The sequence below is a fragment of the Kogia breviceps genome, chromosome 17 (genome assembly GCF_026419965.1).
Source record: "Kogia breviceps isolate mKogBre1 chromosome 17, mKogBre1 haplotype 1, whole genome shotgun sequence".
Classification (NCBI taxonomy): domain Eukaryota; kingdom Metazoa; phylum Chordata; class Mammalia; order Artiodactyla; family Physeteridae; genus Kogia; species Kogia breviceps.
In genome coordinates this window covers 2,636,228-2,662,471 of record NC_081326.1, presented here as the reverse complement: position 1 = coordinate 2,662,471, position 26,244 = coordinate 2,636,228, and the positions used below count along the sequence as shown (strand labels likewise).

General features: G+C 41.6%; 1 protein-coding gene across 2 annotated transcripts in view; it reads left to right on the top strand.

Annotated features, from left to right (window-relative positions):
- Window positions 1-26,244, top strand: part of ATP6V1H (ATPase H+ transporting V1 subunit H) — a 58,973-nt gene that overhangs the window by 15,798 nt on the left and 16,931 nt on the right. Inside the window, exons 7-11 of one of the 2 annotated variants that reach the window (XM_059043536.2) lie at window positions 283-336; window positions 9,997-10,094; window positions 14,438-14,630; window positions 23,194-23,372; window positions 26,034-26,159. In XM_059043536.2, the coding sequence (XP_058899519.1) occupies window positions 283-336; window positions 9,997-10,094; window positions 14,438-14,630; window positions 23,194-23,372; window positions 26,034-26,159 (650 nt within the window). The remainder of the gene's footprint in view (window positions 1-282; window positions 337-9,996; window positions 10,095-14,437; window positions 14,631-23,193; window positions 23,373-26,033; window positions 26,160-26,244) is intronic. The other variant, XM_059043538.2, reaches the window with a different exon arrangement.

Genomic DNA, 26,244 nt, shown 5'->3' with positions numbered 1-26,244 from the left:
CTTGGAAATTTGCACTAGCTTCACTTACGAAATGTAATTGGAACTTAGTATTCAGTTTATTATTGTTCCTTTTAAAATAATTTATTGATTAACATATTATCTGGAAGAGTGTAACGACATTTAGAATATTTTGTATCATCCCCACGTTTTTTATTAGTTGATGATACTCCATTCAGTAGGATTAGGAAAACAGTGATAAAATTTGCTTAGCTCTTTCGTAAGCTGATGAAGTAGGATAAATTGAAAACAAAACTAAGTAATAAGTTATTTATTTCATAATAGAAACTGCGTGGTAGCGGTGTCGCTGTTGAAACAGGAACGGTCTCTTCAAGCGATGTAAGTACATTCCTTGTTCGTTCCCTGGCCTCCTAGCGCCCTGAATTTAAGTTATTTTGAGTCACAGACATTTCATGCTTTGAAGATGTTCACTAGTCCCCCGGATGTAAATCCGTGGATTTGGTGTCACCTCCAGTTGGGTTAATGGTGTTGTGAACGCTATGTGTAAGCCTTTCTGGGCTGTGCGGTTGCTTTCTGCTGTTGGTGGACGTGGGACTTCCTCTTCCTGTTGCTCTTCTCTTCAGGCGGCTTTATCTCAGGCCTGAGAATCAGAGCAAGTCTGGACTCACATGCACAAGTCGAGTGAGTAACCAGAGCTGCTCTCTTAACACTTTAGCTGTCTCATAAGCGCAGACGTCTGACAGGTACACGAACCCTGCGCCAGGCAGCTGCAAACAGTTCTGTTCCCCACTGGCACGAAAACCCACTACTTGCCCGAGTTGCTCAGGGTTTAATGGGGGCCTACGTGGTGGCCAGACTCTCCCTCCCCCTCTTTCGGGCCAATCCTGCCCCACATTTATGTAGAGCCAAAAGGTTAAAGGTTAAAACTAAATCATGTCCCCCCAGTTTCTTTCCTGGGTAGGGTTATCTCCCCCGGTTGGGAGTGGTTTAACTTTGCTGTCTCCAGACTAGTTCAAGAATTGCCGATAGATTTGGACAAGTATGGGTTGGTGTGGTTGGCGCCAGCCGAGAGCGAGGTGGGGGAAGAGTTAAAAAGGTAGGTGAGGCGTATTCGGCTTCCTTTGCTGGAAACGTCTCCGGGAAACCAGAACGCGCCTTCCGAGGATGGTGTCTCCCACGTGCCTGTGCTAGACCTCAGCAAAGCTGTGTGGGGGCCACGCGAGGTCCGTGTCCGTAACCCGCAGGCCACACCCCTGTGTGTGTGCCCGCAGACTAGAGAGGGCGACACAGTCCATCTCAAAGCCAGAAGTGGGGCTTCTCTTGGGGCACGGGTCGAGGGACTTGACAAATAGTGTGTCAGGCCGGAAAGTGACCACGCGTCTTCTGAAATCAGAACAGGGTATAGAACTAAGTGAGCAGTCTTGGGGCCAGGCTGGGGGAAGGAGGCGGTAGGTTCGAAGTCTAGATACTCAGCCATAAGCAGATGTTTAAATTGGGAATCCTTATTTTATATGACTTGAGTTTCTTTCTACCGGTTTGAAAAATTGTTTGATTTGAAAAATTGTCTAATTAGACTTCTTTGTAAAATTTTTAAAAGGTGTTGTCGGAATAAACTTAAGTGGTTATCGAAGTGTTTGGAAGTTAGTAAAGCTCATGCAGTGAGGTGCGAGCTCTGGTGACGTGACATTCTTCTTTCACTCTTTTCTGTCCAGTGTGTGGGAAAAACAACGCTGATCTATTGAATTGGCAGTGGTTTGTCAAAGTGGTTTATCTGGTCGACTCAGACACGTACATCCCAAACGGAATTGGCATCAGGGGTGATTCTGAGTGAAGGAAAGCTGGCTTTTGATGTCCCCCTCTCTTCCCTTTAGCGCCCTTCACACCTGAACATACTCCGTGTCTCTTCCTGGAGGTTCCTCCTTTTTCAGAAGGCTGTCAACTTGGAAGGCAGACTTCATTCAGGAAGTTGGCGGAGAGGTGTTAGCACTTTTACTCTGATACTTGTGTTTCAGGAGGGGGTCAGAATTGGTAGCTGGTATGTATGGAGCTCTTCCTAGGTGCCTGGCAGTGTTTTAGTCATTCTGCATTTACATCTCCTTGAGTACTCACACCCGTCTTTGACATCCTACCGTCAGCCACGCTGTAGGGGTGACAGTGCGGCTGGAGAGGCACGCCGGCTCGCCCAGGGCCGTCCGCTCACGGTGGCAGAGCCCCCAAGGAGACGGGTTCCCCACCGAGAGGGCTCCGAGGCACCTGGACTGGACGTGGAGCTTCAGGCATTCTCCACGTTGCCTCACCTACTCAGACTTGTAAAGAATATCGATGATGTATCTTAAAATCCCCTTGGGTTTTAGACAGCATAGAAAAGCAGTTTGGTAAACTGCATTCTGTGCTGTTGCCACTTGATGTCAGTATAAAACAAACAGTACAAAGCTTTACATAGCAAAATGAGAAATTAGCCGGATGCAACAGTCTTGACTTTTAAAATGGCACAGAAGCATCATCATAAGTTATGAGTGGATCATTACAGACATTTTTATTTAAATGACGTTATATAAATGAAATTTTCTAAAAACGATTTGTGTTGTTTTTACCTAAATGTAAAAATAATAAACTCTATCACATGACATATACTTACCCTAACTTACCTTCAGCTGTCTGTTCGGTTCTTTGTTGGCTCTTGCTCGGGAATTATCAATCTTCTACTTTTCCGAGGACGTCGCCCAGGCTTAGATGTTGGTTGCTGGGCTGCTGCCCTGACAGAAAGAGGAACAGCCTTTGGAGGCGTCCGGAGAGTCCGGGCGTTCTCGTCCCTCCGTTCAGCTTCGTTCGTACCTGTGTGCGGGGACCGTGGGAACTCTCCGCTCCCGCGTCCTGTTCTCCGTTGTAGACCTGGTCCGGCCCCGGTTGTTGCTGGATGGACGTGGTTTCGTTGGTAGTAAGTAACGTGAGTAAGTTGCCACGTTCTCCATATTGCTCATTTTATCTTGCCTTTTAACGTTCTGGAGCAGTTCTGTCCAGTAGAACTCTCCGGGGTGATGGCAGTGTTCTTTATATCTGCGGTGTCCACTCTGGTAGCCCCACGTGGCTCTTGAGCACCTGGAAACCTGGCACGTGTGAGCAAGCAAGTAAACTTGCAGTTTTTTGTAGGCTTTTCGGTTTGCTTGTTTGCAGCTTTATTGAAATCTGTTTCTCATACCATAAAATCTGTCCATTTGCCATTGGTCTTAGTATATTTACAGGGTTGGACAACCATTGCCACCATCTGATTTTGTAGTGCTTTCAACACCCCAGAAAGAAACCGTGTTCACCGAAACAGTCACCCCCATTCCTAACCCCCTTGCCTGAACTCTGGCAACTTCTCACTTACTTTCCGTCTCTGCATTCACCTCTTCTGGCCACTCTCTGTACACAAGTCACATAGTATGTGGTCATCCGTGACTGGCTTCTCTCACTTAGCGCATGTTTTCAGGATTCATCCATGTTTTAGCATGTAATGACAGCATTTTAGAATGAAAGGGGAAAAAAAAAAACCTTAGCTTTTTTGGCTTTTGGCCACATTCCTTAAATTGTTTTCTCTGACAGTTCTAATATCCTTGTTAATGCGAAGGTAGTTTTACTGCTTTGACTCTTTTAAATTTAAGGCTCTGTTTTTAATTTAAGACTTTTCAGTCTTTCAGAAGAATTGGAGGACTTAAACGATGTGGTTCTTCACCGTTTGTCCATAAGTGTATCAAAAGTGCTACCCGAGTAGCAGAAATGAGGGTCTGCGTCAGGGATTCACATAGTGCAGGCCTCTTATTTAACTCGGGTCCCCTCTAGCCTGTGATTTGTAAAGTCTGTGAGGGCCCAGAGAAGTTGACAGTCAATTACGTGTCTTGGTGCAGGTTTCCAGAGCATTGCTGTTTACCTGAAGCAATTTTTGGTTGATCTTCATTGTATCCTCTTATCACAAAATTAGTACGTTTTAAACATTGTGGATCATTAAAATATATGCAAAGAATGATAAGAAAAGGAGAACAGATAAGAACCTGTCAGGTTTGCTTTTCTGATTAGATATTTGGAAGGATTGCGTATATTCTGACAATGCAAAGGAAAATTAAATGGTAAAGTATTTCAGTACCAGACTTTCTTTTACATATCATTTTCAAACTATAGCATCAATAACAATAATAAGGTAACCTAATATTGTACATGTGGAAGTTGCATACAAAGCAATGATTTATAAGGTAAATCATATTTTCTTAAGTCTGCAATAATTTTTTCCTACAATAAAGAATCCCAGTCGTCATGTAATTAAATTACACACCTAAGAAAATTAGATTGAAAGCGATACTTGAAGGAGATTTATAAATTTGTAAATTAACAGTGAAATTACATTCTTGGTAAAACTTAAGTCTAAGATGAAATGATCTTAAGTTAATTTAGGTATTAATTTAATATAGGTATTTTATGAGTATTGTCTAGAGGGTCTCTTTTAATAAGCCAACTTCAAGAGAATTCTTGCATTATACGTGTCGTAGTTCCTGACTATGAAGTAATAATGGCAAGAATAATGATGATAATGTACCTTACAGGTGTTTTGTGTTTAACTGATGTGAGTTCAGATTTGAGTAGCAGAGGTTTTTGTTTTAGTTTTGTTTTTTAATTTAGGGCTATTTTTTAAAAATCGGCCTGGTATTGCCTTCCTTTATTGATGAGACAACAATTTTGAAGAGTTTAAAGTGATTTGCCAAAGGTAAATTGGCAGAACTTCTGACTGACAAAACCTCTCTCCCTCTTTGCCTCCCTTCCTTTCTTTGGTCACTTATTTTTATGTCATAACTTTGTTGGGGAGGAAAAAATTACGCTCTGCTCCTTCTGGGTTCTTCTGTCTGGCCAAAGAATTAAATTGACGTGAGACAGATTAACAGGAGAAAACCAGATGTAGTTATGTATGTACAGGGCCCCTGTGATATGAGGCTGCAGATGTGGCACCGGAGAGGAGGAGAAGGGGGTGCGGGGGGAGAACTTCAGCGGGGAGAAGGCAGTTCACACGGAGGCGGGAAGGAAAGCAGACGTTTGGTGACGGATGCTTGCCGGGCCCGCAGGGACAGTGGGACACACAGAGGACTCTGGTCTCCCGGCCCCTGTGCAGCTCCCCCCAGCGCCGACCCGTGTGCTTTGTAGACCTCCGGCAACGGTGCCCTTCCTGGACCAGGGCCTCTGTCTGAGTCCTTTAGGCAGTTGAGGCGCAGGTAAAAAGACAGACTTCTTGAATCCTCTGCTTTCAAAAAAATAATCACCCTAAAATAATCCTCATGCCAAAGGGACCCATTTAAGGTGGCAAATTTTGTTTCGCTACAGCTTACATAAAGTAAAATAGACAGATTTTTAAATGTTCAGCTGAATGCATTTATACATCACGTGTCCTACTCAATACTTTCCTCCGCCTCGGCTCCCACAAAGGTTTTCGTTATTATGCATTAGTTTTGCCTGACCTTGAACTCCATAAAAGTGGAATCATACACAGTGTGAGCTCTTGTGTGTCCGAGTTCTTGTGCACTATGGTGTCAGGGAGAGTCACTCATGTTGCACTCGGCAGTAATTCATCTCTCTATTGCCGTGCGGTAATCTGTTGAATGAATATTATCCGCACTCTTATTGACGGATATCTGAGTTAGCTCCGGTTCCTGGCTGTTGTGACTATCTTGCCGTGAGCATCCCTGTCCATGGCCTTTGGTAGACGTAACTACTTACGCCTGGAGCACTTGTCGAATGGAGTTGCTGGGGTTACATGTGAATTTAGGTCCAGCAGCCCAGTCACTTTTCTAAAGCAGTTGACACGTCGTCAGCAAAGTAGGAGAGTTCCGGTTGTTCCGGTTTCCTCTTGACACTGATGCCGTCTGCGTTAGTGTCTAAAGTGGACGTCGTGACAGAAGCAAAAATCACACGTAAGGTGTGCACGCTCACTTTTTAGTTCTATGAGAAAAGAGTCATTTAGTAGTCACGTTGACACACTGAACACCTTGGGATGGGGCTTAGTCATCCGTCCTGGAGGGCTTCGTGTAACACTGGCTTCTGGGGTTTACTGTGGTCGACGGTGTGTCCTACAAGCTCAGCTTTGTGCTTCGCTGATACACCCCTGGACACACGTGTGTTTGCACTGCCTCTGAGACAGGTGCTCTTCTCTGCACCGCAGACGTCTTTTTTTTTTTTTTTTTTGTAAGCGCCCTTGATTCCAAAGTTTAGAGGAATATTATCTTTACTTTTTCTCATTTAGTTTATACTTAAATCCCAGCATTATGGAGATGGATATTGAAAATTGGTCTGTAAACATTGTTACAGCATGAGTTTTACTTTGGTACAGTGTCGCTGCAGTTTTTATGTTTATCTTTCGTTGCCTGCTTGCTTTGTAATTCCTCACTTCTTGAATTACTTTGTAATTCTGCAGAATATGGATTTGGGAGACCCTCTTCACCAGGAAGGTGAATTCTGTCAGTTGCTGTTTTCCTTATGTGATTATTCCACTATAATAGAGGAGGATTTGCGCTTTCAGCAATATTGGAAAATTTATCTAATGATGTTCTCTTAATGTGTTGAGAAGTAAAGTTAGTTTTTCTCTACCAGGGAGGTTTGTGTGTTTGAGAGTACACATCGTAGCTGGTTCCCAGCCCAGCCTGTCATCTGTTAGCTAATGAGATTATCCCCACACCCCGTGGGGTGTGCCCTGTTATCCCCGTTTTATAGGTGGGCAGCTCATGCAAGGGCACACGGCTTGGAAGTGGCTGAGCATATGGCACGCTGGTTCCGGAGCCTTTGTTCGTAACTGTTAAGCTACATCAGTGCCTTTCTTTCATGGTGGTGGAGTTACCATTGGAGCTGTGAGTCAGTTCAGCTGGAGAGGGGAGGGGCGAGAGCTTTTCCGGAAGCAGCTGGAGGTAGAGGTCTGGTTCTCTGGGGAAGAGCAACTGTTGGACGTTGCACTTTCAGATCACTGCCGATCCTAGCACTTGCCGTGTTGCTGGAGTGATGAGGTGTCCGAGAGGTACGAACCTGCTGAGAATTCTCTCAAGAAAACTTCATGCGTTGGGAGGAAGAAAGGCGCTGAGATGGGTGCAAGGTTTAGGGATAATTTTACGGCGGGAAGATTGAGCGTATTTTAGCAGCCGAGGAGGGGACACCTGCCCGACAGGAGGGGTCGGGCTGACGGGGTGCTGTGTGGGAGGGCCGGGGCACGGGCCTTGCCGGGCCGTGGTCCCAGACAGGAGGAGCCGTCTGCCTCTGCTCGGCGAGAAGCGCCGTCACCACAGTTCAGTTGGGGGGCGCGATGTGGGCCGCTCAGTGACTCGCGAGCTGATGGTCTCCGTTTTTTCTCTCAGTGCTGAGGAAAGCGAAGAGAGCAGGACAGGAGGGTGGAGGTGAAGGTGTGAGCGTGGCTCTGCGGGTGGCAGCAAGAGCAGACAGGACTGCCCGATGGCTCTGCGTGGCTGTGCGTGGCTCTGCGTGGCTGTGCGTGGCTCTGCGTGGCTCTGCGTGGCTGTGCGTGGCTCTGCGTGGCTGTGCGTGGCTGTGCAGTCTTCTCCAGCAGAGGCTGCATGACCTCGGTGTGGGGGCAGAGTCGGGGGCTCGCTGGGTTCATTGAAGGCTGACTGTTTTCTTCTGAAAGATCATTGAGTAACTTTGTACATGAGACTAACAGGACAGTGTGAGAGAAAGGTAAGGAAGTGATGCAGTTTACTTTGTTTAATTGAAGGCAGTAACTCAGTCATTCATCAGTGTTGCCTTCACTGTGTACTCTGAAAATAATTTCTGGACTGGTGTTGGACTGCCCCATGGTGCGTCACAGGAGAGAGTGCAGTTTTAGAAGCAGCATCTTTTTAGAAAAATTTTAATAGATCTTTATTGGAGTATAATTGCTTCACAATACCGTGTTAGTTTCTGTTGCACAGCAAAGCGAATCGGCCATATGCATACGCATGTCCCCTCCCTCTTGAGCTTCCCTCCCAGCCTCCCTATCCCAGCCCTCTGGGTGGTCACAAAGCACCGAGCTGATCTCCCTGTGCCATGCGGCTGCTTCCCACTAGCTCTCTATTTTACGTTTGGTAGTGTATATATGTCCCTGCCACTCTCTCACTTCGTCCCAGCTTAACCTTCCCCCTCCCCGTGTCCTCAAGGCCATTCTCTACATCTGCATCTTTATTCCTGTCCTGCCCCTACGTTCTTGAGAACCTTTTTGGGTTTTTTTTTAGATTCCATATATATACGTGTTAGCATTCAGTATTTGTTTTTCTCCTTCTGACTTACTTCACTCTGTATGACAGACTCCAGGTCCATCTACCTCACTACAAATAACTCAGTTTTGTTCCTTTTTATGGCTGAGTAATATTCCATTATATATATGGACCACATCTTCTTTATCCATTCCTCTGTTGATGGACACTTAGGTTGCTTCCATGTCCTGGCTATTGTAAATAGTGCTGAAGCAGCATCTTTTATATGCTCGTTTATATGTGAGTCCTGAAGCTGTAACTAGCAATGAAGAATCCATTTCTTAAATGTGTCATGTATTTCAACATAGTAGGGTAAATGGACACAGACAAGAAAAAGACTTACCGTGAACCAAGAAATTCTCATGTTGAGAGGAAATTGATGATAAATGGAAGAGGAGAGAGTGCCCTAGGCTGCCTTTTACTCATTATTGTAGAAACCTTGCTTAGGCTCTCTCTCTGAACAGGGAAGATGGAATTCTCCTTTTCACAAAGGGCTACTTAGCTGCTGACCTAATTGGAAAAATACATATATATTTTTTCCCATTATGGAAGATTGTTTTCAAGCTGAAAATTCCCCCTTTTTTTTTTTTTTGTCATTAATTTCTGCGAATGTTTTGAGTTTTCAGGCAAATTAAGTTACTGGATATAGTGTGCTTTGGGGCAGTTGTGTTCACTCCTTTGTAGGTAAAAATCTAGGATAACCTTTTCCTGATAACTTTTGTTATTCCACCAAATATATCATTGTGTTTTTGTATTTGAGTGCCTGGAATTCTTTGAAGGGTTAGGTTTTAACAAACTTAGTTTAAATTAAAACGTAGAGCTGAAGTGGCATCGTGTTTATTAGGTTTTGTGAATTTATATGACATCCACGATCCTCTCCTTTCTTTCTTTTTTCTTTTTGCTAGCATGCTCTTTAAGGCTGGGGTCTGAACTTTCCCCTTGTCCCTCCATTTCTTATAGATGTAAGGCTCATGGCAAATAGGGAGGCGCCCAGGCCGGGTGTTACTACCGGCTTTCCTGACATGGAGGAGCGTGCAACTTCTTGGGGATGTTTATTCTGTTTATTTCCAGCTTCAGACTCAACCTCCATCTCTCTAACATAGTGCCTGTTGAACTGATAGTTTTTTAAAAAAATCAGTCTTTTTCAGGTGTTTAAGTAGACTTTTTATATACTGTATAGTTTCTTTTCTAAAGTTCTTATTTATTGAGTTTCCCTGACATGTCTAGCTCTGTGCTAAATGAATTACTTTACTTAATCCTAAGAGTGCCTTTCAGGGTGCTTGGGGGTACGATCCTCATTAAGGAGGAAGAAATTGAGCATTGAAGAGGTTCGGAAACTTGCTCAAGATCATTCAAATATGGGCCTGTCTCAAAGCATACACTTTTATCTCTTTCATTTTATTGTTGTTCTTTGATACTTGTGTAATTATGAAGAGCAGTATTCTCTGTATCATGCCTGTATTCAGGGCTAAGTGAAACATTGCAAGATAATAAGCTGTTTATCGACCATAGCAAAGGCATAATTACTTTGTTCCTTGATTTCCCTGACTGGGTGTGTTCAGTGGGCTTCAACCATGTAGGCTTAATTTGGCCAAAGAAGTCAGCTTCATTTCTAGGAGGAAGAGAGAAGAGCAACAAGGACTGACTTTTGAAAAAATAGTTGAGACCTTTGGACTTTTCAGATGATGAGAAACTCTAGTAAAAACCACTCCAGAATTTGGTATCTGTGTGACCCTGTGACTTGAAGTGCCTTCCGGTTTTAAACGCTGTGCTTCCCCCCGCACAGAGCTCTCAGTATGTGCAGTGTGTGGCCGGGTGTCTGCAGCTGATGCTTCGAGTCAACGAGTACCGCTTTGCCTGGGTGGAAGCAGACGGGGTGAACTGGTGAGCACCCTTTATTTTGACTGTGGAGTAACATTTAAAAGCATCTCTCCTTGACATTTTCAAAGAAATGAATACACTTAATCATCTAAAAGAAGGTTTTTTTAAAAAAATGTCTTGTGTGAGGTTTCTGTGCAGGAGACTCTAGTGACTCAGAGCCCCCGTTTCCCTGGAGGTGTGTCAGGTCGGCTCCCTCTGTCTCGTACGGAACGTTCCAGACTCCAGCAGGAGAGCAGGCGCTCAGCACAAGCACGAGCATCTCGTTCGTGCACACAGTTTAGTTTCCCCTGTCATTTCGGAGAACTTTGGTTTCCGTGTAGGGAACAGATGACCAGTCAAATTCCCGCAAGTGAGACAAGGGCCAGCTCTGCAGGCGGCCCTTTCTGAGGACAGCTGTTTCCGGACCATGACGTTAACTCTTTTCCGCACAGAAACTTAAAGGTGGGCTACACAGATGGTGTTTCCAGTCTTTTTACTTTCTTAAAAGTGATGCAGTATCTTGGGCAACACAATAAGAAAGGATAATTATTTCTTTCACTATTACATCGTCTTCCTAGGTGACTCCGTCATTCTCCAGTTTTCTTATAATTTTAGTCTTTAGTATTTATTAGCATAGTTGAGAATAATGGATGAATAATGATGAAATAAGATCTAGGATGATGAAATAGTGTGATTCTTCAAATTATAGTTAACAAACTCAGTGTATCTTAGGTTTATAAATAGGTCCAATGGACCTGTATTGTAATTGCAAGATAAATTGAATTTTATTCTATTAAACAAAAAGTAGATTTTCTTTTTAGTTCCTTGGAAGACCTGTAAGAGAGGATAAAAGTCATGAAACAGCAGTTTATACAAATAGTTGTAATTGCTCAAAAAATAAACTCAAATACTAGAATTTGGTCCCGTGCACCGAGGCTAACAAAATGTTGCTGTTCAAAATATTGTTGGCACTAATATTCTGGAGGAGGGTAAGCAGTATTAACTATTCAGTTTAGCAACAAGAGCAGGCATAAGTGCAGTCTAGAATATTCCACGTTCAACCTACACACCTTGATATGCTAATGCCCACTAACGAGGTTAGTAGTAATCAAATTAATAGAGACTTTAGGCTGAGAACAGGCCTTGATAAAGGTAGAATATGTTAACTTGCTGATAGTAGGGCAACTTAGAAAAGTCATTGAATTTTTTCACTTTTTTAGAGAGAAAACACGTACTTTTTACTCTGCCATTTCTTTTGTTTGGGGTCGAAAGTTTTTTTTTTTTTCCTTTTTGGTGCTCCTCAAATCACAAGCAGGGATCCTGAGAGGAGAAAAAATTGTAAGCATAGCCTGTTTGAGGAGAGTGGAAGAGGACCGATGCTTTAAGACCCCGGGACCGTTTTATCTCTGCATAGTTTCCTTTCTTTCCTTCTTGGTTGCACGAATGACACACACTCGTTCCGGAAGTTTCTGGGCCCATGTAAGACCAAGAGTATGCTTTGACTTCACTAGAAAGTCTGAAGATTAGCACTGATTTTTTAAATACTGGAGCTAAAAAGGGGGCTTTTGCTGGGTAATTGCTTCTGCAAATCCAGCGGCCATTTATGAACATTTATATCCTGACATTTGAAGTATTTTGAAAGTATAAAGTAGTATATAAATGAAAGGTAAGATTAAAAAAAGATATTGCGTGGTGAGATGCGAGGGGCCCATGGGTCTGACGGACAGCAGGAAGTGTGCACGTCAGCCAGTGGTCAGCTGTTTGTCTCCCTATTCCCTGCGTTGGAATGATTTAAAAAGAAAATCTTAATTAAAAAGCAGAGCACCAAATAGTTACTTTGGCGTCATGGACCTTAACCTCCTTTCTGAGCTTGGATTTGACGGTCTGTGTTTTTTGCGCTCTCTGCGTGATGTTATACCATATAACACGGGGAGTTAAGGAAACATACGTGGTCCTTTCCTTTAAGAGATATACAGCCTGGCCGGAAAGTGTGAAACACCTAACAAAGGTAGCACGTAGGATGCCACAGCATCTTTTAGTAACTTCTCCAGTGACTTGAAAAGCAACCCTAAACTCAGCAGTTTGCGAGGGAGAGCAGAGACCTGCGTGGTAATTAGCCCCCGCTGGTTCTTCAGGCCCAGCTCGAGGGCCACGGCCCCCTGCACTGGGCTCTCAAGGAACACGGACAGTGTCTTATTTTTGCCCATCTTATCCCCGTGGCTGGCTCTGTACCAGCCGCACAGACCCTCAGCAGATACTTGTTCAATGACCGTGTTGGGGTTTCTGTTGGGCCTTCGTGTCCTTTGTCCCCCTTAGCTCGCTCTTCCTGCCTCACTGGATTCAGAGTTAGGGTTCTTGCCCCTAAGGGAACCCCTGCCTTATTCCAGTGAACAGGGGCCTCATTTTGCTTCATTAGGGCGTTTCTGTGGTTGATATTTGGGTAGAGAAGACCACCTTGTCTCTGCAATAGAAGCCCGTCTATTGTGGGCACACTTTTACTCTGTTCAGCTTCTCTGCAGTGTCCGCATCGCTGAGCACGCGCCTCCCCCTGAGACCTTCCGTCTGGGTCTCAGCACCAGTGGTTTGGCCTTGAGCTCTCCGTCGCCCCTCTCATCGTTAAAAAGTTTTTCCTTTTAACAGAGAGGATTTAATGTGAAGAAATTAAATTCTCCCTAGGTATAAACTAGGTATAAGTTTGTGAACTGGGTTTCTGAAAACAGATAAATAAAGGGACCCTCAAGTGTCAGAGATCCTGCTACCCCTAAAGCGAGGAGCAAAGGATAAGAGGCTGGAGTTGCCGGGATTCACGGGCTGCAGGAGGGGCTGCATGGAGTGAAGTTCAGGCCTGGAGGGGACAGTACAGCTCAGCTGGGGCTGGGTCCCCATGCTCCAGGTCGGGGACCCAGACGGCGGGTGCTAGTGTCTCGAGGGTGCAGGGATGCTGGTTCTGCCAGGGCCCATGCAGGATGAATTCAGCCGCTGCCGCGGGTGAAGAAGCGTGCCGAAGTGCTGCTGGCAGGAACAGGAGGTCGACAGGAGAGGTCCCTTCTTTCTCCATCCCCGAGTCAGCTGCGAGCACCTCCTGTGGCCGAGCCAGCGGGGAAAGCGGAAATGGGGAGCGCGGAAAGTGACTTGTCAGCCTCAGCATCCCAGAGCGCAGCAGGCTGACCTTAACAAGTGGAACAGCCAGAGCGCAAAGGAGCCAGGTACCAGGGTGCTGATGGAGTGAAATGCTGTGCTTTGACCGCTCTTGAATGCTGACATCGACATTAAATAAAAGCGGGCCTTACCTACCAACCGAAAGTGGAACAGATTCAAGGGAGAAATCATGCATGAGAAAATTAAGGGCAATTCAGCGAATGTATACGTGTATACAAATCACAAAAATGGGGAAACGGCACAAATATAAGCCTTCCACTAAGGTGTAAATCGTAAAATTGGATTTAAAATGTATTTAATTTTGTTAATAGATTTTTATTTTCTAGAGCAGTTTTAGGTTTACAGAAATATTGGAAGCACAGAGGTGCCCGTATGCGCCCGCCCTGCCAAAGTCTTCCCTACTTCCCTAGCAGCTGGCGTTAGTGCAATACCTTTGTTTCAATTGATGAACCAATACTGAGACGTTCTTACTGAGCTTACATTAGCACTCGCTCTGTGTTGTATGTTCTGTGGGTTCTGGGTTCTCTTTAACCCCTCTGGTCGCTGCTTAACCGTCTGATTTGATGGTTTCTGTCCCTTGTGTGAATGTAGGCATGCCCCGGGGAAATTTCCTTGGCGCTTTCCTTGGTGTAACCTGTCGTTTTCACACCGCTTTCCCAGTTTCCTTACCAGTAAGATGGGAGGCTGAACTAGAAGCTTCTGAGGTTCTGACCCCAAATTTGATGATTGGCTGTGTGTCAAATTCAGACTCATGAAAGGCTTTTCCCAAACTCACTTCCTCTTTTCTCTGTCGAGTTTCCTAAATATTTTTAAAGCTATAAATGATCCTCTTGGATCATTTTCAGTCCAGACTGAAAATCTTGATTGTACCGTCTGGCTTCACTGAGATGTGTATCCGCTGTGTCGCCATGTCCTGAGGCTTTCACTTCCTGAATGTCCGTCAGGGTCCTCCTGCTGTTCCCTCCGTGGGCCGTGTTCCCTGCAGCGAGGGCGGTGCTGTCCTGAGACTCTGGAGAGAGGCTTACGTGACGCCGTGCAGGACTGGCCCTCTGTGAGCAGGGGTCTGGCTTGCTCGTTCCTTCGGGGGAAAAAAGAGAGGACGTGATTCATAGAGACTGATCCATCAGTGCAAAAAGAGCAATCAGTTATTTCTTCTCTCCTGTTGTGCTGTCACGTTAAATGTTTTCTCAACGTGTGTTTCTTTTCAGCATCATGGGAGTTCTGAGTAACAAGTGTGGCTTTCAGCTCCAGTATCAGATGATTTTTTCTGTATGGCTCCTGGCGTTCAGTCCTCAGATGTGTGAACACCTGCGGCGCTACAACCTCATTCCTGTTCTGTCCGACATCCTGCAAGAGTCGGTCAAAGAGAAAGTGACAAGAATCATTCTTGCAGCATTCCGGGTACGTGTTTTTGTGGTTGTTGTTGTTTTTGTGTGTGTATAAGGCATTTTTTTTTTACTGTGGAGTATATTTCAGGGGTTTTAGCAGGTGGGAAAAAGTTGCTTGTTCTGCATGTAGTTTTGGAACTGTGGCATCTTGGTGAGCTTGGAGTGAAATATCACAGTGTGTACTCATGGCGGGGGGAGTGGACAGGTGGGTGGAAGCCATCTAAATGGATGACACGTAAGAGTGTCTGGGAGATGGTAGACCTACAAATCCAAGCTATTGGCTTTAGAATTTGTGTTTTTAACCATTGTTTGTTCTTTCGCTTTCTTTAAACAAACAACGACAAATCAAAAATGAAAGGTTGTGCAGATGTATTGCAAAACCGTAAATAGCGTAGACACCACATTTGCCAAATATAGTCACTAACACCTTTCAGATTTTTCTAAGCAAATAGAGGTACATATCTAAATAGGTGTCTGATTTTGTTTTGTATTTAAAAGTAAGAGTGGTGTCATGTTATAAATACTGTTCTATAACTTTATTCTTAACAATATATAACAAATGTGTTTTCATTTTCCTATAGTAGATCTTCAGTATTCTTTTTAGTGGCTATAGTCTACTGTGTCGATGTAAAGTGCTGTATTTAATCAGTGTCCTATTGAAGGACATGTGAGGTGTTTCCAGTTTCTTTTACATTATGTTTTCCCACTTTGATGAGTATTTCGGTTGGGTAAGCTCCGGAGATGGAATTGCTGAGTCAAAGCATATACTTTTTACCAGTTCTTACAGATAATGTCAAATCACCTTTCAAAAATTTGCAGATTTATGTTTCCCGTAATTATATATTGGGCAAGAATACAGAGAGTCCCTACTTTCTCTTAGTGTGTGGACTTTTTTCTAAATTGGAAGCTGTTCATGAAGTTGGCGTGAAAACTCTTAAAAAAATAGATTTTCTTAATTGGTGAACTGTTAGGAAAGATAGTCATCCTTGATTCAATATCTTTGCAATTAGATTATCCTAGAAAAATGTTCTGGATTATTACTATTTTTTCCCTTTGTATGACTTTCACTTCTGGGAAATAGAAAGATCAACAGTTGCCTGAGTGATAAACGTGGAAGTGAGTCGTATTTTTTCAGCTCATATCTACCTACCCTTTTCTGTATGTTAGTTACATATTTTTTACGTCAAAATATCTATCTTTCCAAATGTTGAAGATTGTAAACATTTAGCACAGAATTATTTCTTTTGATAATTTGTTAATAAGGTGACTTGTTTGTTTAAGGTGAAATATAGGTGTGGGAAGAACTGCTATAGATCTCAGGGTCTTATTTCAGCTGTTCTCTTGTTTCATCAACTATATCTCTACACTTGTATCTTTCCCCCTCAGTTTTGATCAACTTACGTGGTTTTTTTTTTTTTTTTTTTTTTTTTTTTTGTGGTACGCGGGCCTCTCAATGCTGCGGCCTCTCCCATTGGCGGAGCACAGGCTCCGGACGCGCAGGCTCAGCGGCCATGGCTCACGGGCCCAGCCGCTCCGCGGCATGTGGGATCCTCCCAGACCGGGGCACGAACCCGTGTTCCCTGCATCGGCAGACAGACTCGCAACCAGTGCACCACCAGGGAAGCCCTACATGGATTTTTATAAGTGTCATTTAGGTAATATAGTTAGTGCTGTGAGTTTGAGGAAGAAATCAGATACTAATAATTTATAGTAACGGATTGAGATTTAATCTAAAGCTCAGCATAAGCTGCTTTTTTTTGTTTGTTTGTTTTCTTAAAAATAAATTTATTTATTTATTTATGTATTTTGGCTGCGTTGGGTCTTCGTTGCTGCGCGCAGGCTTTCTCTAGTTGTAGTGAGCGAGGGCTACTCTTCATTGCGGTGCGTGGGCTTCTCATTGCGGTGGCTTCTCTTGTTGCGGAGCACAGGCTCTAGGTGCATGGGCTTCAGTAGTTGTGGCGCACGGGCTTAGTTCCTCCGCGGCATGTGGGATCTTCCTGGACTAGGGCTCGAACCCATGTCCCCTGCGTTGACAAACGGATGCTTAACCACTGTGCCACCAGGGAAGTCCATTTTTGTTTTTTTTTGAGACAAGCCATTTGTCTTATCAAATCATTTGTTTATTTATTTATTATCACAGTTGATTTATAATATTACATTAGTTTCAGGTGTATAACATTGATTCAGTATTTTTATAGAGTATACTCCATTGAAAGTTATTACACAACAATGGCTGTCGTTCCCTGTGCCGTACAGTATGTCCTTGCTGCTCATCTGTTTCACACACAGTAGCTCGTATCTGTTAACCCTGACCCCTGTCTTATCTCTCTCCTGACACCCCCCAGCATAAACTGCTTTGCCCATAATGTATGTGGCAGCTGTTCTAGCTGAGCTTCCCACAGACCTTGCTTAGTATTTTGTCCTTTCTCTAGTTCCTCCTCCCATTGATTTTCATGTTAAGTCATTATTATGTTAGATAAAAGGGTCATTGGAAGCAGGTACCTCTAATATGGGTATATGGTAGGTGAGAGGTGTTTGTTGATATTAGCTGGATCCTACGTTTGAGCTGTTCCGTCCCCCTCTCCTTCCCTCCCGGTTCCCTATCCTATCCTATCCTTTCTTTTTCCTGTTCCTCCCCCCACCGCCCATTTCATGGATTATCTGTCTACCTCTCGATGCATCAGATGTTTATTGAACACCAATTATGGAAGGCTGAATATGACAAGATACTTTTTCTCAGGGACTTTGTATTTTGTTTGAATCTGTCTTTGATGGAGAGACTTCATGAAGTCACCATGATGAATGTTTACGGTATACGAAGTTCAAAAAATCACAAGAAGTATAAAGCCAGACTGAGATTCTTAGTTTTCTTTTGACCTGATTTGGGAGCACTCCAGATTAATTATCTGCTTTTTATGGAAATTTGAGGGGTACAATAGCATAGCCCTTTTCTAATTTTCCTTTCCACGTGTTGTGTTAGCAAGAGTGTAGGCTCTGGAGTAGACATGCCTAGGGGTGAATCCCAGCACTAGGTTGCTGGGAGAGTGGTTTGAACTCTCAGAGCTGATTTCTCCACTTGTGAAAGGTGGTTAGTGATACTTAACTCACTTCAAGATTGGGTAAGAATTCAATGAAATAACAGGCAAAGTGCCTGGCAATAGTAAATATACAATCTTTGTTTATTTTCCTGCCTTTTCGCTCCATAAAAGCATAAAATACTAGCCATTTGCCTCTTTAACGCCCACTTGTAGAAATTGCATTCTAAGGTAATGTGGAACCTAGGCAAAGATCAAGTGCTGTTCTGTTTGATTTAGAAAAGACAGCATGAATATTTTACTAATGTTTAGCAAGATTTAAAAATCTTATTTATACTTCATTTGCAGTTTCAATTTTTTACCCACAATGTGTCGAACTTATGCTAATTTCTCGACTTCTATTGTCTAATTTGGATTTCAGATTATTTAAAATACACCCAACCTATTGACAGGTATATTAGTTTTTTGGACTCTCCTTGATAAATTGGGACAGTATAATCATTGCATGGTTATACTGAAGACTGAATATCAGAAAAATATCTTTAGATATCCAGAACTTGGATGTACACAACTGAGTTAAAATCGAGCCATTAGTAAGGACATAGTAAAGCCATTTGATTTAGACCATCGAATAGGTGTAAAAAATGACGTGTTCTTTTTTTTCTTCGTTATTCTCAAATTCCTGTAACCTTTAATAAAGATTTCACCGATGAGATTGTTTGAGGATTGTCTAATTATGCACTTTTCCCCACATCCTGAAACTCAGGAGGGGAATTTTTGTGCTTTTGGAAGCTTGCTGAGCTGCTTTGAGCTGAAGAAATCTAGCAGCTGTTAATTTTTTTTTTTTTTTCCATTTGGCTGGGTGAATTTATTTTTGAAAATGTCTGTCTCACTATTCATAGCAGGTGCTGAACTCCAGGTCTCCATGAATGTTATTCCATTGGTTAACTTGATATGTCAATCTTTTGTTTCTAAAATAAATTAGAATGTTTTTGAGGCTGTGACTGAGAAAGACATTCAAGACCATATTTGTTGTGTAGAGTTTTTCTCTTTTTGGCTCTGTTTAGTCAAGAGCCTCCGTAACATGTCAGATAATAAAATAAATTGTATTTTACAACTGCATAGTTTTTAGCATAAAAGCTTAGAAAGAAATACCACCAAATTGAATTTGGATTTACATTAGCTGTACTAACCATGATGTTTAACTCACACCCACACGCATATGCACACACAGACACAGACAAACACAGACTTACAGCTTCCTGTGCAGACAGTTCACAGTCATAACCCCTTCAGAGAGACCTGCTCTGGTTTGGGTGTATGGGGACTGTTTTGCCCACTGCTTTGACATAGAAGTGTTGCTATCAAGAAATTATATTCCTAGGTCCATCCCTCATTCCTTATTTCAGGAATTTATCTCTCTTGTGTATTAGATACCAGGTTTGGAAGAGGTTTGGTAAGACTGAGACATTTTGAATCTTGGGGTGAGTCCCGTAATACAGCGCTGCTTCGGGTGTGGTCTGCATGTCGGTGCAGTTCTGTCAGCGGTTGGTTAGCAGCCTGCAAGGGATAAGTACAGCAAGTGGGAGCAAGCATTTAGAAACTTACAGTAATTGCACGTCTGTCACATTTAATAATATAAGACTTGAGCTTGTATTGTGCATGTCTTTTAAAGTTCATTTTTCTGGAAATTCATTTTTATTGTATTTTTTACTAAAAGTATTTGTTGCTGACTGATTGGAAATTGAAAATCAAACAGAACTGGTCTTCACCACAGATAGTTTGAGAAGCACTGCTTTAACCTGTATGTTACAAGGTTAGCAGTTCTGGTGAAGGAAGGATCTGAATGGTCACTTGGTTCCACCTTGTTCCTAGTGAAGTCAAGGCCGCTCTGCACCGTTACTTGGAGACAGGCCACAATGTTATTTACGCTTTTGATTTTCTTGAGGTGAAGATGCCGTTGAGTTTAGCGTCTTTAGAGGGTACACTGCTGCCGGATGATCTAGGTTTGTTTCTGGTAAATTCATCTTCCAAATATTTTTCACAACCTTTTTATTCTTTGTAATGAGATGGAGAGATGAAATTAAAACATGCTTCGAGGGAAAAACAAGTCAGGTTTATTGATTGATTTGACATAGGCTTGAAGGAAAGGGGAGAGTCAAACATGACTAAGTTTCGAAGTGCTGTTCTCTTGGAGAATTGAGAGGAGAGATGGTTTCAGAAGAGCGCCTTTGGGCTGTTCTTTACCAGTTACACTGACTGGGTTGAGGTTATAGTTGAAACTCTTAGTTATGATAATATCTTAAATATGAAGTGTAACTCTCCAGGCAACAAATATGTAGGACCATATGAACAGAAGAGCTTTGATATGTTTCTAAATTTAGGAGAGATAATAGTAAGAAAAGTAACTGGAAAAGGTAACAGAGAAAACTAAGTAGACTAATAAGTAAAACCTCACAAGAGCGAGGGGTGAAGGGAGGAGTTCATAAAGGGGGACGTTATCAGAATTCAAGGCGCCCTACAGTTTAAGGTCTTTATTTGAATTCCATTATGGTCAGAGAACATGTTCTATATGGTTCCAATTCTATGAAATTTGAGATTTGTCTTATCCTCATCTTATGGTCTGTCACGGTGAATGTAGCATGTGTACTTGAAAAGTGCATGTTTTGCAGATGTATCACATTCTGTAAATGTCAGTTAAATCAGGATGGTTCATAGTATCGTTTGGATCATCTCTGTACTGATTCTGTTGTTTAGCGGTTCTATCAATGATCAATTGCTAAGAGAGAGTTGTTAAAACTTCCAGCTGTTAGTGTAGATTTGTCTGTTTCTTCTTTCACTTCTGCCAGTTACTGTTTCATGTATTTTGAAGCTCTGTTTTTCTTTTTTAACTTTTTCTTTTTATTTTTTAAAAATTTATTTATATTTATTTATTTTTGGCTGCGTTGGGTCTTCGTTGCTGCGTGCAGACTTTCTCTAGTTGTGGTGAGCGGGGGGCTACTCCTCGTCGTGGTGCACGGGCTTCTCATTGTGGTGGCTTCTCTTGTTGCGGAGCATGGTTTCTAGGCATGTGGGCTTCAGTAGTTGTGGCACGCGGGCTCAGTAGTTGTGGTTCGCAGGCTCTAGAGCACAGGCTCAGTAGTCATGGCTCACGGGCTTAGTTGCTCCGTGGCATGTGGGATCTTCCCGGGCCAGGGCTTGAACCCGTGTCCCCTGCGTTGGCAGGTGGATTCTTAACCACTGCGCCACCAGGGAAGTCCCAACGCTCTTGGTCTTGATATCTACTTTATTTGACATTAATATAGACATGCCAGCTTTCTTCCACTTCTGGTTTTCCATCTTTTAGTTTCAACCTATCTGTGTCTTATATTTAAAATTTGTTTCTTTGAGACAACATATACTTGGGTCTTGAATTTTTACCTGTTCTAATAATCTCTGCCTCTTAATTGGAGTGTTTAGTTCACTGACATTTAGAATAATTATTGGTATGGTTGGATTTAGGTCTGCCATTTTATTATTTTCTTCTGTTTGTTTCATCTGTTTTTTGTTCTGTCTTCCATTCCTGCCTTCTCTTACGTTAATTGAGTTCTTCTTAGAATTTCAGTATAATTTTTCTATTGGCTTTTTAACTGTTCTGCTTTGTAGTATTTTATTTCTCATATATTGTTTTGGTGTCACAATATTTATCCTTAACCTTTTCCATTATACTTGAAGTTAATATTACGTTCTCAACAGTAGTGCACAAGTGTTCTCTTTTCTCCACAATCTGGACAACACTGGCTGTCTTTTGTTTTTTGATAATAGCTGTCCTAACAAGTGCAAAGTGATATTTAATTGTGGTTTTGACTTGAATTTCCCTGATGATCAGTGATGTTGAGCACTGTTTCATGATCTGTTGGCCGTCTTTATGTCTTCTTTGGGAGAATGTCTATACAGATCCTCTGCCCATATTTTGATTGGCTTGTGCTTTTTTGTTGTTGTTGTTGCTAGTGAGTTAAATGAGTTCTTTATACATTTTGGATATTGCCCTCCTATCAGATATATGGTTTGCAGATGTTTTCTCCCATTTTGTAGGATGCCTTTTCATTTTGCTTTTTTTGTTTCTTTGGCTGTGCAGAAGCTTTTTAGTTTGATATAGTCCCAGTTGTTAACTTTTACTTTTGCTGTGCTTTTGGTGTCATATCCAAAAAATCATGCCCAAGGCTGATGTCAAGGAGATTTTCCCCTGTGTTTTCTTCTATGAGTCTGACAGTTTCCAGTCTTATGTTTAAGTCTTTAATCCCTTTTGAGTTAGTTTTTGTGACTGGTATAAGATACGGGTCCAATTTCATTTTTTTGCATGTGGTTATCCAGTTTTCCTGATGACATTATTGAAGAGACTATCCTTTCCCCAATAGGTTTTCTTGGCTCCCTCATCAAATATTAGTTGACTGAACATGTATGGGCTTATTTCTGGGCTCTCTATTCTGTTCCATTGGACTCTGTGTCTGTTTTATGCCATTACCTTACTGTTTTGATCATTGTAGCCTTGTAGTTTAGTTTGAAATCAGTATGTGTGACTTCTCTGGCTTTATTCTTCTTTCTCAGGATTGCTTTGGATATTTGGAGTCTTTTATATTTCTATACAAGTTTTAGGATTGTTTTTCCTATTTCTGTGAAAATTGGAATTTTGGTAGGGATTGATCTCACTAATTTCCATATGCTAAGCTAAATCTCTCTCTGCATTTATTCAGAATAATTATTAGAAATATAACTTCCTTGCAAAAATAAAGAAATTTAAAATTTTGGTACAGTTGATTTAGAATTGTTATTCCAGGATTTCTTTGAGTGTGGGAGATTTGACAGGCCTTCTTTACCAACTTTGTGAAGGTGGCTTTCTTGAGAGCTTGTTTTTCCTTTTCCTAGACCTCAGCATGAGCATGATGTTTGCTCTGAAATATTGGTTAATTCAGTGAACAGTTTATCTTCAGAAATACTTAGATTCCTTTGCTGATTTCATCAGTACTCTTAAAAATCACAGAAGAAAACTGAGGAATTTGCTTGAATGTCACAAAACTTTTCTGATAATTACTGAAGCAAGAGAGTTTTTTAAATTGCCATCCTTTGTGCACTTACAGGTTGATTGGACGGAGAAAAAGGTCAGTGACTGGGAACTAGAGAGATACTTGAGGAAACAGTCTTTCTTAGCATCCTAAGGGCTCCATGTGGCCAAGAAATGGAGTGTTCATGGTGGTGACCTCAAGAGCAGGGCTGTGAGGAAGGATGGTGATGGACCTAATTGTAAATGTGTTCAGTGTTTTGAGGCTTGTCTAGGTCAATAATTTAAAATGTTTAGTAAGCCAGTAAAGAAGGAAGGAATCAGAAGGATGCTCCTGATGTGGGACAGATGCTTAGGAAAGAAGTCAGGATTTGTGATCCAGTCATCCACTAAAGGTGATAGTTAACCTGAGAACAGGAAGAGGAGAGAGGATGTGAAAGCAGGTGCAGAGAACATCACATAACAAATTATATCATTTCTCATTGTGTCTTTGTCTAACCCAGAACTTCTTAGAAAAATCAACTGAAAGAGAAACTCGCCAAGAGTATGCTCTGGCTATGATTCAGTGCAAAGTTCTGAAACAGTTGGAGAACTTGGAACAGCAGAAGTACGATGACGAAGATATCAGTGAAGATATAAAGTTTCTCTTGGAGAAACTTGGTGAGAGTGTCCAGGATCTTAGGTATGTTATTCTTTTTACTTCTCACAGGCTGGGTGTATTGGGCCTTGTTTGACTTGCCTCATGTTTTAAGGAAATTTAAATTTGTTACAAACTATAAACTCAAAAGATTGCACTAAAGCATCATGTCTTCTACTGAAAATTGAGGGCTATGGAAACACTGGCTCACCGTCATGGCAACCGTTGGTCAGAGCTGTGTGTTATTTCTCCTCTTTCGGGTAGATCCCCACTGTTCTCTGTTGTCTAAAATCTAACCTGGTGTTCTACCACGGGTTGTGGGTGCCACCCTTTGAGAATCTCCCCCTGGTTTAAAATATTTTTTAAGCAGCAGTCATTAATTTGTGGAGGAGGTTTGCTTAGATATGGAAAGAGTATTTTTCCTGCTTTTTTGAAGTCCCTATTGGTTTTATTTATTTTTTATATTAAAAATTATGCAAATGATGTACATGCAGTAAAGAAAAAAGAATCCCTTTTTTTTAATGCAGTACAGAATACAGAATACGGTACAGTACAGAAGGGCCAACACACCAGTCCCCCCATCTTCCCCACCTACTTCCCCCTGCCCCTCTGGTTTCTTGTGTTCATTCCCCAAAAAACCTAGCCCCCCTCCCCCTAGCACGCATGCATGTGCATGTGTGTGCACACACACAGACACACACACAGACACACACAGATAGGGTTCTACGTATTCTTCTGGTCCTGGTTCTTTTTTGTTTAATAATAGCTTGATGATTTTTCCCATTAACCCATGCATTCTTTGGTTTTGAACCATTGATATATTTTAAAAAGAGAGTTGCTCACTAGAAATAGATTGGGTTTGGGAGCCAGGATGACTCCAGTTTGAATTGTTTGGCCACTTTGTCCATGTGTGGCCTTGAGCAAGCCTCTTGACATTTTAAAGTCTCAATTTTCCTTTTGATAAAATAGTGATAAAAATTCTAACCTTGTAGGATTTTCCGTGAGGTGTCCAGCAAGTGCCTTTAGTATAGTATGTGTTCCAAAATGTATTTTCCAGATAATTCAATGCAGCCCATAAGCTCAAGGCCCAAAAGCTTTTATAGAGATGGGAGCTGTCACCCATATCAGTGGTTTGTATGGAGTTTTGTGGAGGAAGGCAGATGATTTTTGTCTTTTTATAATTTCAAATATGAATAAGTTGTTCATAATATAATAGGCCAGCAATAGGCTTGCAATTTATACAAATTCTATTTTATTATGTTTATTTTTAAAAATTATCATTAGTTCTGTAATAATGATTTGAGACCCTTTTAAAAAAATAAATAAGATTAGTGATAGTTTTCTAAGTTATTTAATCCATGCTAGCCAATTGTTATTATTTACTGATTTTTCATGTTGAATTTGGTCATTTGAAAAATATTGCTGTTTACATAAAGCTAACAGGGTGATGGGAACAATTGAAATAGATTTGTCTCTTTATATTGTTACAGGTTTAGCATATTAACTTAAACAATATTAGGTTACTTCTTATACTAAATAGCCTTTCATTAAATTACTACCTTATTTATTTAACAGGTTACTCTGGTCAACTTAACCAGTGAATCTTTGTTATACTGAATTGTCAATCAGTATTAAGTGGCTACTTCTTTTTGAAAATTTTACTTGAAAGAAAGTACAAGCATGTCTTGTCACTTTGTTCACTGGCTAACCACATTAAAACACTTTTATATTATGAAGATTTGAATAATTGTTGCTTGATACATAGTGAATAATTTTTGAATTAAAGTGCATTTTAGTTTGTTACATGTACAGAGGTTTTTGTTTTTAATTAGTCTGTAGTGGGCTAATTCAGTTAATGAATTACCTCTGCATTGTTAGTAGTCACATTTAAAAATATTGTACTGAGGTATGTGTTTTTATTTTTGTAGTGCAGTATCATGGTTTGTCATTTAAAGTATAATAGAATATACTATTTTATTTTGTGTTAAAGTAATATACTTTTACATAAATTTATCTTTATTTAGTGGTCTGGCAAATACAGTGTTTTAAGAGACATGGTAGAAACAATGCTAGATTATCAGATATTTTATTTATTTATTTATTTATTTATTTGTGGCTGCATTAGGTCCTTGTTGCTGCGCCTGGGCTTTCTCTCGTTGTGGCGAGCAGGGGCTACTCTTCGTTGCTGTGTGTGGGCTTCTCACTGTGGTGGCTTCTCGTTGCAGAGCACGGGCTCTAGGCACATGGGCTTCAGTAGTTGTGGCACGCAGGCTCAGTAGTTGTGGCACACGGGCTTAGTTGCTCTGCGGCATGTTGGATCTTCCCAGACCAGGGCTTGAACCCGTGTCCCCTGCATTGGCAGGTGGATTCTTAACCACTGTGTCACCAGGGAAGTCCCTATCAGATATTTTAGTGATATACATACATTTATGTGAATATTAAGGTTACAATTTTGAAAGCAAGTGCTCCTTTTAATATCTCATGGTGAACATTCAAATTTGACAGGAGTACTGGACCTTAGTACCCTGAATATGTTTCACATGATTTATTGAAGATTAAGCCATTTAAACTTGTTTAGAGGTAATTTTTGAATGCACAAAGGATGATCAGTCTTTGTAGTTAAATAATTAGTGAAGATGTTTTATTTTTTAAAATTTTGGAGTATCTATCTCTCAGATTCTTATAAACTTTGAATTCTTTTTACAGCTCATTTGATGAATATAGTTCAGAACTTAAATCTGGAAGATTGGAATGGAGTCCTGTACACAAATCTGAGAAATTTTGGAGAGAAAATGCTGTGAGGTTGAATGAGAAGAATTATGAGCTCTTGAAGTAAGTTTTAAATGCCAGTTTATACTCTGAGTAAACCCCCACCCTTCCACATACTCGTGAACACATTTTTGTCCCTCTTAAAATT